Here is a 20904-nt window from a genome sequence, read left to right as displayed (position 1 = left end):
CAAAAATCTGCAACTACTGTACCGTACTGTACTGAAAATGTGCACAAACCATTTATGGGCGATGCAAAAAACTAAACAAATTCAGGTAACTCACTTCTCTTGTGCATAACCCATAATGACCATGTGAACGATGTCCTAAATTTAACACACACCCAAAAATGGTGTTACGCAAAATTGGACCTATTGAGTGATACACAATGAAAACCATCGTTCTCGCAACTTTCAGAGATCGGTCAACTCACGTCGGTAATGAAAAACACTTCTCCATTGCTGAGTTTCACTTCAGCGTTACCCATACTGGCTGTCTGACACGCCTTCTCCTTGGTTTCTACATTACTGCCCTTGGAAACATCTCCAAACACGTATCCTCGGCTTGGCATCGGCTTCTTGCTGGCGGATCCAGGCTCTCTAGACTCTCGGCCCAAAACTCCACGCTCCTGGCTGACTGAATCATTGCACGACGTAGAGTCCAGTTTCTCACTGACTGAAATATTATTTCTAGTGTGTGTCCACTTAGCTGGAGTTAAAACTGAAATTGTCCTGTTAGGATCGGCTAGTTCTTGTGCTTCCTCTTCGATGTTCTCCGGCAGTCGATTCAGATGGTTTACGATGGAGCCGTTTTTTGTCATGCAGACTTTGTCTCCAACCTTGAAGTCCAGTTTGTTCTTGGGCGTTTTCAGACTGTGCTGGTTGTAGTGTCTACAGCAGATCTCATTGATCGCTTCACAGTCACGCCTGGAAGCAAGACGTTAATAACACAATAATTATGTTTGTATTTATAAAGCTATTCAAATATGCGACATAATTTGTATTGATTAAATGCTAAATGGTTCTGTGCAGGCGTTTTGGGGGTAATAAAAATAAATATTTTATTTATAATGACACCACTAGAGCACATTGATTCACTTATCATCGGCTTTCAGGCTGTGTCACATATAGCAGCTGACCTGCTAAATGAACCAGCATCATAATGACTGAAAAAAGAGGAAAGTTTGTTTTGTTTAACCTTCTGACTACTGCAGGCGAGATATCTCGCCCGACGTCACGTCAGTCGATATACTGTACACTGTATACAGTGCATTCCCCAATTCATATTTCCCGCCGTTTTGCACACGACACTCACCGGAAACGGAAATATAATTAAAGAAAAATGATTTTTTTCAAAATGGTGGTTTTTGTTTTGATTTTTTCAATTGAAAATACCTTGAAATTTTGAGTTCAAAAAGTGGTTTTCGGCAAGTATTTTCGCTTGACAACAATGGCGGCACGTCGCGGTAATTTTCAGGGATCGATAGCTGATTGTAACAGCTAATTTAATAATAAATTTGATCATTTTACCAACAACATACCCAAATATTGCAATATGAATCGTATTCGGGTTTTAAAAAAAATTCTGGTCAGAAAACCACGGTTATCGGGAATAATGGACATAAATACTGGACAGCTGGCCACAAATGCCCGTAAGTAAACGCAACTTTTTCGATTTTTTGCCTAATTTTAACCACCATTAGCCGATCTAAAACAATAAAAATTACAAAAAAAGACACGAAAATAATACTTACCGATTCATATATGAACTTTATTTCATGTATTTATGAAACATTTGAGTGAATATATGTGAGTAAAAATTATAAACTTGTACCCACTCAACGTGGTTTTTGTTAAAAATTAATCCAGTAGTCTAAAGGTTAAGGACACCACTACAGCACATTGATTCATTTATCATCGGCTATTGGATGTCAAACATTTGGTAATTTTGACATTAAGTCTTAGGGAGAAAACCCCGCTACATTTTTCCATTAGTAGCAAGGGAGCTTTCATATGCACCATCCCACAGACAGGATAGTACATACCACAGCCTTTTATATATCAGTCGTGGTGCACTGGTTAGCCCAATGGGCCCACCGACAGGGATCGATCTTAGATCAAAACTTTACCACTGGGCTACATCTCATGGTCCCTTTGTTTTTGAGAGGCACTCAATTCAGTCTGAGGTGACAAAACATTGGGAAAGTGTATTTCTAATTTTTATCAAATAGCCCATGGATGATTTATAGAAAAGATGTACAGAATTTGAATGCAATAAAGATATATAAGTTAGGCTTTTAGATTGCACCAAAGTCAAGATGATAAACCTTGTGCCCAAAAGAGTGGTTTTTTAATTATTATTCAAAACTGGTTACCGGGTAAATTACAGAAAATTTTAGTTGCCAAACACTAAATGTTGTAGCCACTTTGAATAAAATTTTGAAATTGGCTAATTTGGCAATGGACAGGGTGAGCCCTGCTTATAGACAGTGTTTATAAAACTATCGATATCGTATTTGTGACCTAACTTCCAGTTTTGACATTGTGGTACAACTCACTTTCTGAAGGACACAAACTGAGAAGTCACGTGATCCTTGACAGCAGGAGAGTCCTTGAGTAATTTCCTCACCACAACATCTCGATCTGCAAAAACGGTACTGCTGTAAAACTAAGTCATTTAAGAAAAAAATTAAAAAAATTAATTAATTAAAAAATCAGTTGCCAAACCCAAGTTTCAAATAATTGAGCAGTAAATTAGTTTTTTGAAAAAATCAACAGATGTTTTTTGTTTTTTTTACTGTAAACCAGATTAATACTGCAACATTTAGTGTTTTTTGGGTGGCAAATATGGATCGTAGCACATGGAAACAACAAACAAAAATGTTCTATTTTTATGTACAATGGTTAAGATATACATGTAATTCAAAAAGTAATACTCACAAACAGTAAGAAAAGAATTGATGCTCAGGTCATGGTGCATTGAATAATAAGGGCTGTGATGAATTTTTTTATTCAAACTACAGGTATTCTATGAGAATATTTACATAAACACCCTCAAAGATAGGAAATTTGAAACAATGTTAAAATGTTTCCATTAAATCAAGTCATTATGTCACAATATGTTATTTTAATTATGAACAGAATATATTTATAAACTTAGGTACGAGCTGCAAATTTCTAGTGACCTATATCACTGTAAAAAATAAAATAATAAATCCTCCCTCACGAAATAAAAAAAGAATTTGTCTGAGAATCAATTTATTTTGTACTTTGGTATGACTGAATCTGAAATAACTGACAAAAGACATTTAGAATGGAGGCTAGTATAAGGTAGGTTAGAATGGCAAATGAGTCGAGGCTCTGCCAAGCTGCATTCGCCATTTGACCTGCCCAATATTTTAACACAGTAACCAGTTATTCTTTTAATCTGCAATCCAACAGGAATATTTGGAAAATTATTATTTATTCCAGTTTTGTGTGCGCAAATAGAGTACTGTCAACGTAGCAAGGCTTTTGCCATATGACGTCATATAAGATACATGATGTCATTATTTGTAAGACACTAGCTACATTCTGTCACATTAAAAAAAAAGTTTGTAAACTCTAATTCATAAATAAATATACAAGTTTTGTATTGTTATAGTAAAACTAAAAGTTATTTGTATTTACTGTACTTCAACAAATGATTTAAAGAGTAGGTTTATTAAAAATCTACTCTTAAATACTCGAGTTGAGTAGGGCTTATGTCACGTGACCTATATTTTAGGTCAGTGACCGAAAATATAGATATCATCATATCTTGCCAATATATACAATGTATGATTGTGGGATATATATATATATATATAGTTTTTGTTGTAACTAATTTCTTACAATGATCATCTTCAACCTCCGGAACAAGCAGATGAAATTTCCTCATAGAATCAAAACTCGGACTCTGTTGATTTGAGATTCTCGTTGCGTTCTCCACAATCAGCTGCGACTCTGCCCGATGGTTCGTTCGTAGCTCAATCCCGAAGCCTAAACACTGAAACAAGTGGAAGATGTCCGTGAGAAAGTTCCCTGGCTCGATGGACGGCAACTGTCGAATGTCCCCCAACAGGACAATCTTGCTCAGCTGACACTGGGAAAGCAGAATGTTCAACACAGTTGCAAACGTTCCCACGGAAACTAGACTGCATTCGTCGACAACTAAGACTTTCTTACCGCTGTGCGTCCACACTGGTGGGTCCTTTCCCTCCTTCCTTCGTTTCTGTCGCTCGATGCAGTGCATCTTGTAACTCATGATAATACTGTGCAGTGTGCAGGACTTCAGGTTCGCTTTGTGGCCGAGCAGGTTGGCAGCTTTCCCCGTGGGTGCCGTCAGAAGAATCTGACTGCCGAGCATAGTGTCCGACAGACAATCTTTCTCTTGTTTGTCAATGGATGTCTGCATTGCGACGTCGTAATGGGTCACGTCATCGTCTGGTGTGTTAGCTGCATCACATTCAGACAGCTGTCGTTCAATCAACACCGAACCGAGTAAAGCTTCGCTAGAATGGAAAGATATATTTGAGATACACAGAGATTAGTAGATAAGTGTTATTGTGAATATCATTTCAACATGTATTAGTATTGGGAATAAAATGTGTATTGTGCAAAGCTGAATGAATGTTTAACGACACTCCAGCGCGAAAAATACATCGGCTATTGGGAAGGAAGGAAGGAAATGTTTTATTTAACGACACGCTCAACACAATTTATTTACGGTTATATGGCGTCAGACATATGGTTAAGGACCACACAGATATTGAGAAAGGAAACCCACTGTCGCTACTTCATTGGCTACTCTTTTCGATTAGCAGCAAGGGATCTTTTATATGCACCATCCCAGACAGGATAGTACATACCACAGCCTTTGATATACCAGTTGTGGAGCACTGGCTGGAACGAGAAATAGCCCAATGGGTCCACCGACGGGGATCGATCCTAGACTGACCGCGCATCAAGCGAACACTTTACCACTGGGCTACGTCTCGCCACATCGGCTATTGGGTGTCAAACTATGGTAAATACAATGTGCAAAGCTCTTCAGGCCTGAAGGGATGATACATGAAGTAGGGAAGGGGCATATTAGGGGTGTAACAATACGAGTAAGTTGTAATAAGATAAGTATCCTGATACCTGGGTTGCAATACGAATCATATCCCAATATGCTAGTTATTAGGCTGTGTAAAATATTTTCAGCAATTACTCCATTTTTTACCAAGTAACAGAAAAGGTGTATATACATTCCTCTACTGTTAAGGTCAATGACTTTAATAATATTTATGACATGTATGTATCATGATTCAGTGGCCATAAATCAATCATGCCTCCTAAACATTTAAAAATATATTTTATTGCTATCGACCAAAGCAAAGTCATCTATTCTATCATAGATTGAAAATGTATATATAGTGAAACCCCTCAAAACCGGACAGCCATGGGACCAAGAAAAAAGTCCGGTTTTGAGGGGTATCTTGTTTACAGAGGTTTCAGTATTGAGGTAAACCGTTTGTTGGTGTTCTCTGCTGATATAGTAATCACGAACAAAAAAACCCATCAAAACATGAAGAAAAGAAAAAAACATTTGTCAGTTTGTACATTTAGCCCAATGGAATAAATAAAAATTAATATAAATTATATGTATATAAGTACGAGTATTCAGTAATTTCGATTCAATTTATTGTACAAAACACTCACAAAGAGCAGGTATGACACCATTCAGTCTTCTGACAGCTTCATCTAGCACATGTTTAGACTAACTGATTACTAACGACGTTGCTAATTGGCTGACCAATCACTTGACCTCTATCGGCTCAAGTTATCATAACAACAACAACAACAACAACAAAAGTTGAAACCATTTATAATTTTCAAGACCTTTATAATTATTAGATACACTACACTGAATATTCCACAATAAATACATTTATAGATTATTTCAGTAGATTTTATGTTCTTTTAAAGCAGTGTTCACTTCACAAAGACCTCTTGCAATTTTGTCGGGACTCTTTTGACACTCGATCCGACAGGCCTCTGTACACAGATGTTGATTGCAATGACACTTCCACCGTGACAGGACAATGATTGTAACCAATTGCAAACTCTGGGTCTTTTGTTTTAATTGGAGTGTAAATGCCGTGATAGCTTTCTCACCAAGAATGGTGTTATTGTTAACGACTGTTTAATCTCGTGACCGTCTCTGCGGATTTGAACGAATGCCTAGTGCATTGGTGGAAGTGACTATTTTTTTATATTAAATTTGGGACCGGTTCAAGTCTTGAGAATCAAAATCCACATCAGTTTATTTATGTAGACAAATAAACACGTGCAGATGCACCGCCAAAAAAGTAAATTTTCCCCAGTAATAAAAACAGACACATGCTTTGGACCGACAAGAATGACAGAAGTGGGACCGGCAAACATACGTTTTTAAAAAATAATATCGGTCTCGGAGATCGATAATTGTTCCCAGACCGGGGAAAAGGGGCTTTTCCCCACCCCTGATAGTAACTAATCCCTTAATTAGTATTTGTCAACTGCACAACAGTGACACCGGAGCATGTGTACATGTAAATAGCTCTATGTACGCAATCACGGTATCGGCTGAGTGGGTATTCAAAGTGGAAGTAAAGCAGTAATGATTGACGTTGGTGTGACAGTCTGGTTTTCTGAGGTAAAAATTGTACTAAAGGAACACAATGGGACTGGATAATTTCGTCTGGTGCAGTTTAGAGGGGTTTCCGGGGTAGAGGGGTAAATTTTAGTGTTAAAAGATACTCAAATAACTGGACCGTGTAAAACCTCCGATTTTGAGGGAATTCCGGTTTACTGAGGGTCCGGTTTTGAGGGGTTTCACTGTATCATGTTATGGGGGATGGGTGTATTTTACATACAGCCAATGGATGCAGGAATTCTCCAACTCCTATGCCAACCCCTTCAGTAAAGGAAGCCAAGAAAAACATTGAATCACTCTTAAGGTACTTTGAGGCGATGCTCTTCTCAGAATGCAAAACTTGTTTGCACTAAACTGTTCAGACAACCAGCTATCACAGAGTACTTTGTGAACCATTGATGTAAACGACGTTTGCAGTACGGCACAACAACAAAAAAATAAAGATTTTTCATTTTTATTTTGGTTTTTATTTTGTTTGTGAATCAAGGGAGGTTACTCATCACATACATTTCAGTAATCCGGACGTTTTTTTTAATAACCATACTGTCTGGACTAACGAGGTTCCACTGTATGGGACAAATGGACAGACATTCAAACACCAAAACTACACAGTGACTCCCATCATACATCATACCAACGTGATCAATTCTGGAAGAGATGTTAATTTATATTTCCCCATACCTCTGTTTGCAGATATGTTCCAGAGTCTTTGTCACAACAGTAGTCTTGCCACACCCTCCTTTCCCAGACAGCACAGTGACTGGAGAGTTACTCACCAGATGGGTCGCTAACCACTGGTCTTGATCCTTTCGAATCGCTTCAAAGTCAGCACTAGATGTGAAATAAGATTATACATACGCTTGAAAAAAAAACTCACACCAAAATAAAAGCAAGATATAATAATAGGATGGCTGGTGTTTTCATTTATAAGATTAGAAATCTTGATATTTGCAAAAATGGCAGGAGAGCAATCCATAGCTCTACTGATAATATTTTCAGACAAGACATTTTATGTCAGAGGAGTATTTTAACACATCTAAAATCATTAGCATTGAATAAAGCAAAATAATGTAAGGTGAGTGCAGAAACACTGCCTACTTTTCATACTTGGATAAATAAGCACAAGACACTGGGCCCATATTTTCGAAGTTATCTTGGCACTATGAAATAGTAAAACCATTGTAGGGTGTGATGTCACTACAACACATGCCATAGTGATGTCAGCTTACAATGATTTTACAATTTCGTAGGCTAAGATTGCTTCAAAAATATGGGTGAAGGATCTGGGATAAATTGTTGTATTAGGGCAAAAACGATGGCCTGGTTTGAGCAAAATAAGCTGGCCTGAAACATTTTCACAATGTATTTTCATCATAATATTAGATGTGTAGTGATTTGTTTGTAACCCTATATAACTGTCAGGTAGTAATGCAAACATGAATAAACATTATCATCCAGATTTGGCCATTTTTTTCGTTTAATTTGGGCACATTTAATTTGCTCCCCCACCCCCACACATACAAAATTGGGAGCCCATATGTCTAAGCTTGGATAAGTATGAGGTAGATTTGAATCCCTTCTCACCTGTCATGGAGAGGCCTGTTAGCGTTAATAACAATTTAAATAATCCATTATTTAAAGGAAATGTCCCGAGTTTGCTCCTCTGTGAAATGTTTATGACTAACGGAACAACTAAAATTACATTTTCTTGTTTAGAATATCAGTGTCGGTATATTCAGCGTGTTTCTGGTTATCCTAATGTTTGTAATAGCTAAAACTTCACTTTACTTCCTAATATATATTAAAAAGAATCATACATAAAACATTATTGGCAGGAAAAAGGTAGTCTCTGCTTCTAGAAACATTCAGGCAATCAAAAACACCTCGTATAATCCACGGCCCATATTTTTGAAGCTATCTTAGCGCTGCGAAATCGTAAAACCATCATAGGTTGTGACGTCACTACAGCACACACCATAGTGATGTCATAGCTTACAGTGATTTTACAATTTCGTAGGCTAAGATTGCTTTGAAATTATGGGCTCAGACACTGATATTCCAAACAAGAAAAATCATCTGACATGCAATTTTAGTTATTAACACTGCTCTGTGGGTTACAAATAGTAGCAAACTCAGGACATTCTCTTTAAACTAACCAGGGCAGGATGTGGCCCAGTGGTAAACCACTTGCTTGTTCCACGATCGGTCTAGGATCGATCCCCGTCGGTGGGCCAGTGCACCTGTGCACCACGGCTGGTATATCAAAGACCGTGGTATGTGCTATCCTGTCTGTGGGATGGTGTATATCAAAGATCCCTTGCTACTAATGGTAAAATGTAGCAGGTTTCCTCTCTAAAGACTACATGTCAGAATTATCAAACGTTTTGACATCCAATAGCCGATGATTAATAAATCAATGTGCTCTAATGGTGTTATTAAACAAACTTTAACTTTAAACTAACCTGGAAAAGTCCACTTTCCATTTCGGTGGATCTCTCGTCCCTCTGACCAGCAGACTCCTCAGTCCGTCTGCTACGTCACGTTCGGCCTTCCAGTTGGAGTAGAGGAATATGTTTTGACATTTGCCTTCGGGTTCTATGTAAATCACATGGTTGGCTTCGAGAAACTCGAGAGCCTTTTTCCACTTCCTCACAACATACTGTTTGAAATAACGCTCAGAATACTTGAGTTTTTGCAGCGGGAAGTAGGTGTGACCCCTCTGCCGGGCATCCAGCTTGAGAGCGTTGTAAAGGTAGAGAGCGTCTCGCTCTACAGGAGGAACATCGTTGATAATGCCAGATGTCTCAAACATAGAAATATTGGCTTCCATCCCTGTGAGATTGTATTCACGTGACAGAATCTGAAAAAAAAAAAAAAAAAAAAAAAAAAAAAAAAAATGTTGAAATTTAAATAAACAAGACTCAATGATATTGGACCAAAAAAAAGAAGAGAAATTTTACATGCAGGGCTAGCTTTGGCACTCACCAAATTTGCCAATTGTTAATTTTAAAAACAACTGGTGAATTTTATTTTACTTTGGTGAATTTTATTTTACTTTGATTTGACTTTGGTGAATTTTATTTTACTTTGGTGAATTTTATTTTACTTTGGGGAATACATTTGATGTAATAATTGTTATTTTATTAAGAAATAACTGCGTTTTTGCAGTTTGTGAAGTTTAAATAGATGATTTGGTGAAATTGTTTGCTTACCCAGAGCTAGCCCTGACAGGTCTTAAATGGAGGATTCATATTTGCTTTTTGTTAAAAAAATAAAGACAACGACAACTTCCAGGTAGCATTAAAATCCTAAATTCTGTTTTGATATTTAGTTTTAGATAGTGAGAGAAAGAAAAAGAAAGAAATGTTTTATTTAACGACTCACTCAACACATTTTATTTACAGTTATATGGCATCAGACATATGGTTAAGGACCACACAGATATTGTGAGAGGAAACCCGCTGTCACAACTTAATGGGCTATTTTCGATAAGCAGCAAGGGATCTTTTATATGCACCATGATAGTACATACCACAGCCTTTGGTATACCAGTCATGGTGCACTGGCTAGAACGAGAAAGATAGTGAGAGAGGAAACCAGCTTCTACCATATATACCAGCAGGTTACCCCTACTGAACAGCAACAAAGGATATTATACACCCTCTCCCAGGGACAGGACAACACAAACAAGGCTAGATCTAGGTGAACCAAATCACCTATTTAAACTTTAAAAATGACAAACACCAAGTTATTTTCTAAAGTTATTAATAAAATAATAATTATTACATGCAATTTTTTTTCTAAATTAAAATAAAATTTGCCAATTGTTTTTAAAATGAGCAATTAGCGAAAAGTTGACACACCACAGACTTTTATACCCCAATCACTGGGCATCGGTTGGGATAGGAGTATTAAGTAACTATTAATTAATATGTCATTGTTATGTTGAAATGAAAGTGATAATGAGTATTTTCTGGCATTACCAAAATAAATCTGGCCCAGAACCAAACAATGCTTGACTGACCCAGGGCTTCTAGATTATGGTAGCCCCACTCCCATAGCTAGTGATATTCAATGTTGGGCTAGTAAATAAGTACTATTGCCATGCCCAACGGCTAGTGACTTTGTTTTTTGTAAAATGTTTTGTAAATATGAATATCCTGAACCCACCCCAACCCCCCAATGTTAGTGATTTTAAGCTCTATCTCCCTCTTTTGGTGACATATCTGATTATTACTATTATTTAGTAAAATTGTATTAACTTTAAAGTAAAGTAGGGCTAGTGAATTTTTAATCGTGGCTAGTAGATTTTTTAAATCACTGATCCCATGGCTGGTATATTTTTTAAAAATTCTAGAAGCCCTGCTGATGTTACGAAAAGCCTCTGATGTACAGCCTTGCACCAAAGTAAAACAACAAACAGACAAAGTTTAATTGAGCTATGACAGTAAACAAGACCAGAGTCTTGACACCTTTTGTGTGGTTTTATTTTTTAAATGGGATTAGGTCCAAAATATAAGTCGGCAACTTGAGCAGACTTTCGGTGAAGAAATAGCACCATTTAGTGGGCTAGATTAGAGCCTGACCACATTTTGTGTTAGTGTTTTTTTTTACTAACTTGTCCAATAATAATTATTAAAACACATTTACTTACTTGTTTGAAACCAAACACCCAAGGGGAATTACGGATTACTTCATCAAGCTCTGTGCACTTTTCTTCATCATAGTCACTTGTAACCAGCTTCAACAGGTAATATGGCAACAGCCTGCATGCCATCTTAAATAAGTTTGGAAACATCAGAGAAAATCTTACCATCTTGCCCTTCCCTAAAATATTTGAAAAGATAAATAAAATAATAACCCATATACAAAACTTCAAAGTATTCATAGGATATGAACTAATGTGTTCACAGAACAATTATACCTCCCCCTCCCCAGTCTTTTGTTTAAAATTCTACAGACAGCCAAATGCTATGTTTATACATTGTAAAAAGTTGGTTTTGTTTAACGACACAACTAGATCACATTGATTTATTAACTACGGGCTACTGGATGTCAAACATTTGATAATTCCGAAATATAGTATTAGAGGCAACTCGCTACATCTTTCCATGGATTAGCAATAAGGAATCTTTTAAATGAACTTTCCCGCTGACAGGACAGCACATAACATGGCCTTTGATATGCCAGTCATGGAGCACTGGTTTGGAGGGGGAAAAGACGTAGCCCAGTGGTAAAGCGCTCGTGTGATGCGAGGTCGGTTTGGGATCGATCCTTGTCAGTGGGCCCATTGAGCTATTTCTCGTTCCAGCCAGTGCACTACGACTGGTACATCAAAGGCTGTGGTATGTGCTATCCTGTCTATGGGATGGTGCATATAAAAGATCCCTTGCTGCCAATCGAAAAGAGTAGCCCATGAAGTGGTGACAGTGGGTTTCCACCTTCAATATCTGTGTGGTCCTTAACCATATGTCTGACGCCATATAACCGTAAATAAAACGTGTTGAGTGCGTCGTTAAATAAAACATTTCCTTCCTGGTTTGGAGGGGAAGGAACCCAAACAGAGAAGGAGTCCACCAAGGGGGTTTGACCTTGCAACCAAAGCACCTCAGGTGAGCATTCTACCGACTGAGCTGGATCTCACTCAGACATTGTATCTGCAGTGGAAAAAGTTTCATATTATTTCCTAATCAAATGCATGCACTTTAAGCAGGGATAGCTCTGGCTGTGGTTCAGCAGAAAATTTGCCAAATTATTAATCACACTTCAAAAACAGCAGAAACCCATTTATTTTGCAACAAAACATCATTTATTTCATGAAATTATTTCACCAAATTAAAATAAAATTCGCCAAACGTTTTTGAAATTCAAAACTGGCGAATTTGTCGAGTGCCAGAGCTAGCCCTGGACTTTTAAATCCATTTGATATGAAGTTAATAAACCTTTTACTTTACACATACTCCTAAAAGCAGTTTATACCATGTGAATAAAATCTGAATGCTACCTGTAATCAACTGATAAATAAAGCAAATACTAAAAATTAAGCCAATATATTTGTGTTAAACTTGATGTGAAATATCTGTAATAAAGACGGCCGTGTAAGATTTCTCTTTCTTACATGATTTCCAGACAAGAGATCTGATGTACTTCAGCTTGTGTTCGTCATCCTGGCTGAACTCAGTCATTTTCTCTTCTAACATGTCAAATGTCATGTGATTATCATCACCAGTTTGCCTGTAAAAATGAAAAACATGCAGCGTATTTAATTCTGTGTAAATGGTCAACATTTTATAAACTTGAATACATGTAAATACATAACAGAAACAATCTGTAATCAGGGCCGTACCCTCCGGTGGGGGGGGGGGGGGGGGGGAGCAGTTTGCCCCCATTTGAATCTCACTTTTTTTTTTTTTTTTTTTTTACTTCAGAAAACAGCATACACATCTCAGGGTTTAATTTGTATAGTGTTTCATTTGTTTATAAAAATTAGTGCCCCACCCCTAGGATTTTGATCAGGGTACGGCCCTGCTGTAACACAGGGATCAAACTTAACGATTACACTGACAATTGTAATTGCTACAATATGAATTGGCGACAGTAATGGCCATATCGATGGCATTTGTTTTTTTGTGTCAGTTGGAAGGGATAATTTTTACTTTTTAATTTTGCACTTTGTTACAAAAGTTACTGGTTGAAATTACTGCAGGTGAGCATTTTCCTATGACAAAAACATTTAAGATTTAAGGTAACACATTTATAAGTGTGAACCTCACAACCATACACCAGGGGTGGAAATTGGTGAACTGTAAAAAAGAGAAATACTAGAGAGATCCCGGAAATTCTTGAAATCCTAGGTTAAAATTTGTGCCATCTGACACATTTTGGAGGAAAGGACGATTAAAATGCAAGGAAAGGCAATATTCCATGATAAGAACACAGCTGATATGAGGAGAATTCCCACCCCGATACACATACAAATATACCTACATTTTCAGACACTGTAATTAGTACATTTTAAAACACGGGGGAAAACAAATATAATCATTATTACTGTTTTTTAAATTATGCAATGCTTATTAATACTGAAAAAAATCATTTATCTTTACGACACATATAAAATTTAGTAAGTACATGTATTCATTGTGAACCTATATAGTACTGTATATGTTATTTCATCCTCTTTTTTTTACCTCTTTAAAAAAAACCCCCCAACTTTGTATGAGTTAGTCATGGAATGCTTTAGTTTTGCACACCAACATTAATGGCTGATAAACCATGGGATTATTATTTTCCTCAGTTTTACAAGTTCAAACCCTGAAAAAATTTCTGGGGATAATAAACAATACGTATATATATTTTTTTACAAATGAGCCTGAAAAAAAGAGAGCTGTATTAACTAAAAAAATAAAATAAAAATCACACAAAATATAAACAAAACATCACAGGTTCATTACTTACTGTATGTAGTCGAGTAGTTCTTCAACTAAGGGCTCATTGGTCCCTTCAACACGCGTAGAGTCCGTGAGAAACTGCTGAACAAGTCGATGTCTACTAACTACGGGATCTCTTCTGAGGTCGTACATGGGGAATCCACGGCCATAGAACGTGTTGCTCTTCTTCACATATGCTGATGTGACCAGCCACCATGGGTCAAAAAGAACTAGACGTCCAACAAACAGATAGCGGTTCCTATCATCAACTGTGCTGAGTGTGACTGGAAAACAAGAGTGGCAACTGATTTGTCTGTAAGTTCAAGAAGAGTACAGATACCTGAGCCATATTTATAAAACATCCAAATACAGGGCTGAGTTCAGCCAGACCAAGCACAAAAAATGTCCGCTAGACTGGTTTATGTGATTCAGGGCTAGCTCTGGGTGAGTAAAATATTTCGCCAAATTGCAGAAATCAACAGTTATTTTCTTTAAAATGTCAATTATTACATGCAATTATTTCGCCAAATTAAAATAAAATTTGCCAACTGCTTTCAACTATTCTCAATTGTCAAATTTGGCGAATGCCAGAGCTAGCCCTGTGATTTACAGTAAACCAAATGGTCATGTCGGGAACCAATTAAATAGTTCGCAAACGTTAGCAAAACGCTCGCTGGCTGAATTTGGGTAAGGCCTCTGAGAATAAAAAAATTGTGAAACAAATATTCTGATAACCCATTCCATTCTGTATAACCTGTTTTATGACCGTCTAAATAATTCCTTAAATTTTATGCATGTACAAAATATACCAGAGGTGTAAATGTGAAAATAACGTGGATGAGTAACAAGTGAATGAATCAATCATAATCTGCATAATTTTCAGAGGATTGAGTTGTTAATAAAAGACGATTAAGTCTACAGAATTTGTAGAAGCCTAAAGGTGATGTCACACATTACGAGTACTTCATACGAGAATAGCCGATTGTGACAAATCAACATTACAATTACATTGGTTGCTAAGCAATCGGCAATTCTCATATGAAGCATTCGTGTTGTTTGGCATCGCCGTAAGTAAAGACATCTGAAGTTTTATGTTTTTATAATCATGGTCTCAAAATAGAAAATACCAACATAGAAAGTAAAGAAAAATAAGAAAATCCAGCTAACTAAACATAACTATTAATTCTAGATGGCTATGGACCGTATGTAAATCTATAGATAGCTCTATAAAAAATAGTAAAATAATTTCTGTTTCCTTTATTCTTTCTCTTTTTCAATAATATTTATTTCTGTTCATATTTAATTTAAATTGCAAAAATATATTACTGTCGTAAAATGTATGTATTATGGAGAAGGCCTAGTAAGTTGTATAACCTGCGCCTAATCCATTTGTTCTTTAAAAAGCAATGAAATATGTTTCAATCAATATAAAAAAACACATGATTTATTTTCTATGGATGTTTCTGCATAACAATATTATTTACCAGTGTTTGACATATACATATACATGTATACGATCTGAATTAAAAAATGGCTAATAACTTTGAAATTAAATATTTTCAAGCTAAATTCACCAAACTAAATTCACCAAAATGCAAATATTTTTGTCAAAATTAAGCCATGGATTTGATATGGATTGAACTCTATCCATGCCGTGGCTAGGGATGGGACAATTATTCGATGTTACTACACAGTAGAGATGTCGGGACTGAATGGGTACTAGTATTACTGAAGGTGTGAAGACCGGTTATTTGCTGCAACTTATCGTTGTTGTTAAAATATCTCTTTTATATAACTTTACTGTGGCCGCTCAATAATAATACACATATTTTAGCAATTTGGTATCCGATTTAGGTGGCCGCATAAGACAGGTGTCCGCTTATTACAAGTGCATTTACATTATAAATCGTTTGGGAGGGAAAAAAGTCGCCACTTAAGGCAGGTGGCAGCTGAGTACAGGTGGCCACTAGGACAGGTTTGACTGTACTTCTCAAACAAAGGTTTGACATTATCGAAATAATAATAAACAATACAGAAATATATCTTGACATTACATATTTCTTTTAGACTTCTATAATGTGTACATGACACCCATATATTATATACTCCAGAATGCATCTAAAGACAACTGAATTGAAAAAAAACATACGGGACAGACTATCCCTAGCATTCTCGCCCCTAAATTATTTCGCCAACCCTCTGAACTCGTGGAGAACATATTGCCCAATTATCCTAGACCTGACATGCTAACATGACATGATAAAAATGCAATTTTGTTTTCTAGTCAAGATATAATTTTATATTTACAATTATGTTACAAATGACCATTAAAAATAAAATGTCTTGCTCTTAAAATAGTTTATAAAAATGTATGTATGATAACTGGCGTACCTGTACCTGTAAATCAAACTGCGAATAAATCGAACCGTGGACGAAAAAAAAAAACGAAAATTAAAAAAAGGAACTGTCCCATCCCTAGCCGTGGCAGGGTTAAAAATGGAACAAACTTATATTTGTTAATTTTGAATTCAGACTGTATTGGATGGATCCTATGCTTGAAATTCATTTAATGAAATGGGAAGCCATCTCTAGAGCAGGGCTTGAAATAGTGCCGTCAGAACCATTTTTTCCTACCAATATCACGAGGGGCCGGTAAATTTGTCTTGCCTGTCGTCCCATTGGACAGGCAATTATTTCACGTTTTTATTTACACAATAGTTTGAGTCAATCTCGTTTGGTTCAGACAATTTTGATACAGGCTGGCAGAATTTGTAGCTTTCCGGACCAAATATCTGGCAGGAATGTCAGCCAATTGCCACCCCTGCTTTGATAAAAACTGAAACGAAGTTCTAGTTCACTTGTACTGATATAAACTTTACTCTCATTTTGTATAAATTTAAATTAATACTTTTCTTTTCTTTTATCTTTTTTATATCAAATTTAATATTGGGCATTCTTAGAGCATTGATCCGAATAACTGTACAATGCTTTACGATGGAAATCAAAATCTGCCGATGAAATTACTATCAGAAAGTATATTGTGTACTTTGAGTCATAAATGCATTATCTCTCTGTCAATTCTGAGGATTTTTTTTAACTAGAATTATTTTTTTTACAAAAATAAACCCAGTTTTTAACTTTTTTTTAATAGTTTATTCCACGAAAAATAACTGCCACATTTTCATTTGCTTTACATACGCACAAGGCTGGAGTATAATGAGTAACATTGTACATACAGAATGTTTCCTACAAACCTTTAAGCAGTGTAGATTATTACCTCTTTGTTCTTTTGGTTTTGAGCACCGTATAAACTGAGCTCCACCTGCCATAGCGGACATTTCTGCAAAGTCAAGCCAAGCATCATCATCGTCATTGTCGTCATCTTCTGTGTCACTTGATTCATCTCTACTGCTAGGAAGAACCTTCACATAGCCCGAGATGACATCGACATTAGTTGACTGCGACATAATACTGCAACATAAAAAAATATGTTTTTCTCTGTCAGAACCAATATCAACTAGGAGTCTAATTCACAAAGGTCTCTTAGGCTCTGTTAGACAAAAAAGCATCCTCTTTGCAAGTCTTTTTGCACTGTCCTGTGAGATTGCAAAGTTGCAACAGTTTAGTGAATCAGGCCCCAAGTAAACTTACTGTTCTGTCCAAGTAAACAGGCAGATATTTGCATATATTAATAACATTTAAAAATAATTATTGCATTTTTTAAAGTGTAAATTCACAATATGAATCCAGAATGCCTGTTTCAATAACTACATTTTTTAAAGATATTAATATGCTACAATCACAGTAGAGACCAAGAGTAGCGGTATCCCCTAGTAGTTATTAATTGATTAAATCTATGTTTTATTTGTAAAAAATACAAGTCTATTATGCAAAAAAAAAAAAAGAAAGATTCCAGCAACTGAAGGGGCCAGTGCAGTAATATATTAATATCCCTTCAACTTGGGGTGAGGGTAACATAATCTCAAGACTTGGGGGACCAGTACCCCTCCCATCCAATCTCCACTTCTGGTGCCTAAAATTTGGTGTGAATATATATATATATATCTTGGATTACGTTTTAACTAACTTCTTTAAATTGTTTATTTTATTTTATCATGTAGGTGAGGTGAGAAGAGTGGGGGCTGTTCAGCAATTACATAACATATAATTTGGCATTTTAAAAATACCCTCTCCCCTACTCTCCCCTCTAAAATTCCACAATGCTCACGAGCCCTGACATCGGAATACTTTTAATGAATTAACAAAAACCTTAGGAAAAAATAAACAGCAGAAAAAGACAAGAGAAATGTATACATGATGCCATTATGCACATTAGCACTATATTAAATGATGAGCAATTTTAAAGAAACCTAAATATAAGCAATAGTTTTATACACACACCGCGGTTATTGTATGTTTCGTCTGCTACATAACACCTGTCATTCATAAAAAAAAAAATAGCCCGGTTTACGGGAGGATTTATATATGAGGAATGATGACAGCATGTATTTTAAATTTTAATATCTTCACAACAGAAACTGACATGCTTATAAATTTTTGTTTGTTGATTTCAATAGTAACTTGAATAAAACATTATTTCATCAAATCGACCATACATAAAAATGAACGTCAGCAAATACCATTTCCTGTTTCTTGATTTTATAATAATCATCCATACTAAAGTTATACGATCGCAAATGCTGTTTATTCAAATTTATTAAAATTATTGGTTCTGCAGTGTGACACAAGCAGTAAAAATGCAAAACCCTGTATCAAAGGTACACTCAAACGGGGGTAATCTTATAATCAAAATTAATAAACATGATTAGAGTTGTGGCCCTTTGTGTGAACGTTTATCGTAGAGTAATCAATAGTTGTACATATCAATAGTCGCACACGTCACATTTTTACATCATTTGTTTTTTCATGAGCGAAAAGTCAGTTTTCTCCAATAGCAAATATAAGGGTTCAGAGACGGAAACTGCCAAACATGTGAATAGAATGGAGTGTGTGACTATTCGTTACGTTTTACGAGTACGCCAAAAGTTGGTTCTATTTAAAAACTTGCTTTGGCAAATGAATTCAGCAGTAAATATTAATAACAAATAGTATGTTATATACAGCAAAGGACCAACTATTTAAGTAAATAATCTATTTTATTTTTTATTTTTTATGTACCACTGACGTCCCAAACTGCATTCACCTAACGACAAAAACATGAATACGATATTTATGGAAATACTATTTTACATTTTTCGCCCATGATATGTGAAACAAAATAAATTGCAATCAGTTAACGTGAAAAATCAACAATGTGGATGTAAAACAAATCCATTTTTGTAAACAAAAGTAAAGCACCCTCCAGTTAAAGAAAGAGTGCAACGTTTTTAATTGCATTCGGGTGCATGCGTTTGCAAAAAGGTATCATACCGTGCATGTGTCATTTTCCATTTTTAAAGCCACTACATGAAAAATATATGTTTCTTAAATATGCACAGTTGACGAACACGTTGTTTTATATTTTTTAAAAGGAAATATTCAGTTTGTCAAGAGTTCTGGTCCAGTCTGCATTTTACCAACACACATCGCTAACACTTGATGTCAATACTGATAGGCATTACGTTCATACCAGTAAACAGTTTGTAAAATATTTTTTTTTTTAATGAACCGATTGTTAATTAACACAATTTATACACTCAAAATTATTTAAAATTGTTATGCATGGATTATGAATACTATTCACTACAGTAGAGGCACAAAAATGTAGCATACATTTTGCAGATCGAATACAGTGCTGTCCGGTGTATCAGCGCACCTAAGCATTCAAGGACCATTTTCAATGTGAACACTGTGAAATACTCAATAAAATGTGTCTCTCACCAATGAAGCTGTGCATTATCTGAAATACACTACACATTTTTTATGTCTGTAGTAAATAAACATTTTAAAATGGTGCATAAATATAGGCACCCCCATGTATCCAAAATGATTTGCATGTCCGGTGATTCAATGCAGTAGATATGGATTATTGACCCTGCTATTTATAGACTGCCCATGACCTCACTTTGTAGTCCATAAATGCTACCCTATTGTCCCAGGATTATTTTAGTACTTTTTTGTTTTGTCTTGTTAAAAATATTACTATGAAAAGTAACGATCACACATGACCCATCTTATGATCAGTTTTGGAATCGTTTTTCTTAAGTGGCACAGTACTGCAGATGCATACATGTTCATTGTCATGCATGACTAAGATGCCTACATGGATTTTGTTTCCTCGGGTAGATTGTGCACACACGTGGATCTTATTTTGCTTATATTTTTTGTAACAATGTGACAGTCTTCGCCAGGAAAGGCAAGCGATCGCTCGCGCTCGCCTCCACACTCGCCTCCACACTCGCCTGGAAAGTTTTAGGCGATCTACGAATCGATCGCCTTGCAATAAACTTTTAATTAATTTTTTTTAACTTCTAGCTCCTTTTCTCTATGATTTTGACACAACAAAATGATCTCACAAATCGGACACAAAAAACTATCTCACAAATAAATATGCGTAGTAACTATCGCGAACTGTTGTGTTTATTTGCATAGTAACAATCTCGAACTGATGTTTTTCTTTGAAACTCTTTGTTTGCACCGTTATCACGGAAACTCATTCGGAACTCCTCGACAGAATCTACGAACATCACAACTAGGAACATCTCGGCTGATACCAGAGAAATCGTGACGGGCCGAGATATTCCGAATGAGACATTACAACGGTCCGATATCGACCGAAGTGTTCCGAATTAGTGGGTGCGTGTGTGTTTTTCAATGGCAGGAAAAGGTAATTCTGTGAAATTAAAAATATTTAAAGCATAGCCGATGACTGACCATTTTGGTTACAAAATCACAGAGAAAAGTAGTAGAAGTTACGTCAATTTTGTTTGGTGCAAATTATGTGCAAAATACAGGGATTTGTAAAGC

At 36.1% G+C, this 20904-nt stretch overlaps 1 protein-coding gene across 1 annotated transcript in view; it reads right to left on the bottom strand.

Annotated features, from left to right (window-relative positions):
* LOC121370528 (DNA helicase B-like) overlaps positions 1–20904 on the bottom strand; it is a 29854-nt gene that overhangs the window by 7752 nt on the left and 1198 nt on the right. Inside the window, exons 2-10 of the mRNA XM_041495817.1 lie at positions 17216–17409; positions 13967–14222; positions 12627–12742; positions 11163–11335; positions 8971–9368; positions 7190–7339; positions 3682–4340; positions 2367–2451; positions 243–735 (exon numbers count right to left, since the gene is read on the bottom strand). Coding sequence (XP_041351751.1) covers positions 243–735; positions 2367–2451; positions 3682–4340; positions 7190–7339; positions 8971–9368; positions 11163–11335; positions 12627–12742; positions 13967–14222; positions 17216–17405 — 2520 coding nt within the window. The 5' untranslated portion in view covers positions 17406–17409. The remainder of the gene's footprint in view (positions 1–242; positions 736–2366; positions 2452–3681; positions 4341–7189; positions 7340–8970; positions 9369–11162; positions 11336–12626; positions 12743–13966; positions 14223–17215; positions 17410–20904) is intronic.

The sequence above is a fragment of the Gigantopelta aegis genome, chromosome 4 (genome assembly GCF_016097555.1).
Source record: "Gigantopelta aegis isolate Gae_Host chromosome 4, Gae_host_genome, whole genome shotgun sequence".
NCBI lineage: Eukaryota > Metazoa > Mollusca > Gastropoda > Neomphalida > Peltospiridae > Gigantopelta > Gigantopelta aegis.
This window is presented reverse-complemented; position numbering and strand designations above follow the sequence as displayed.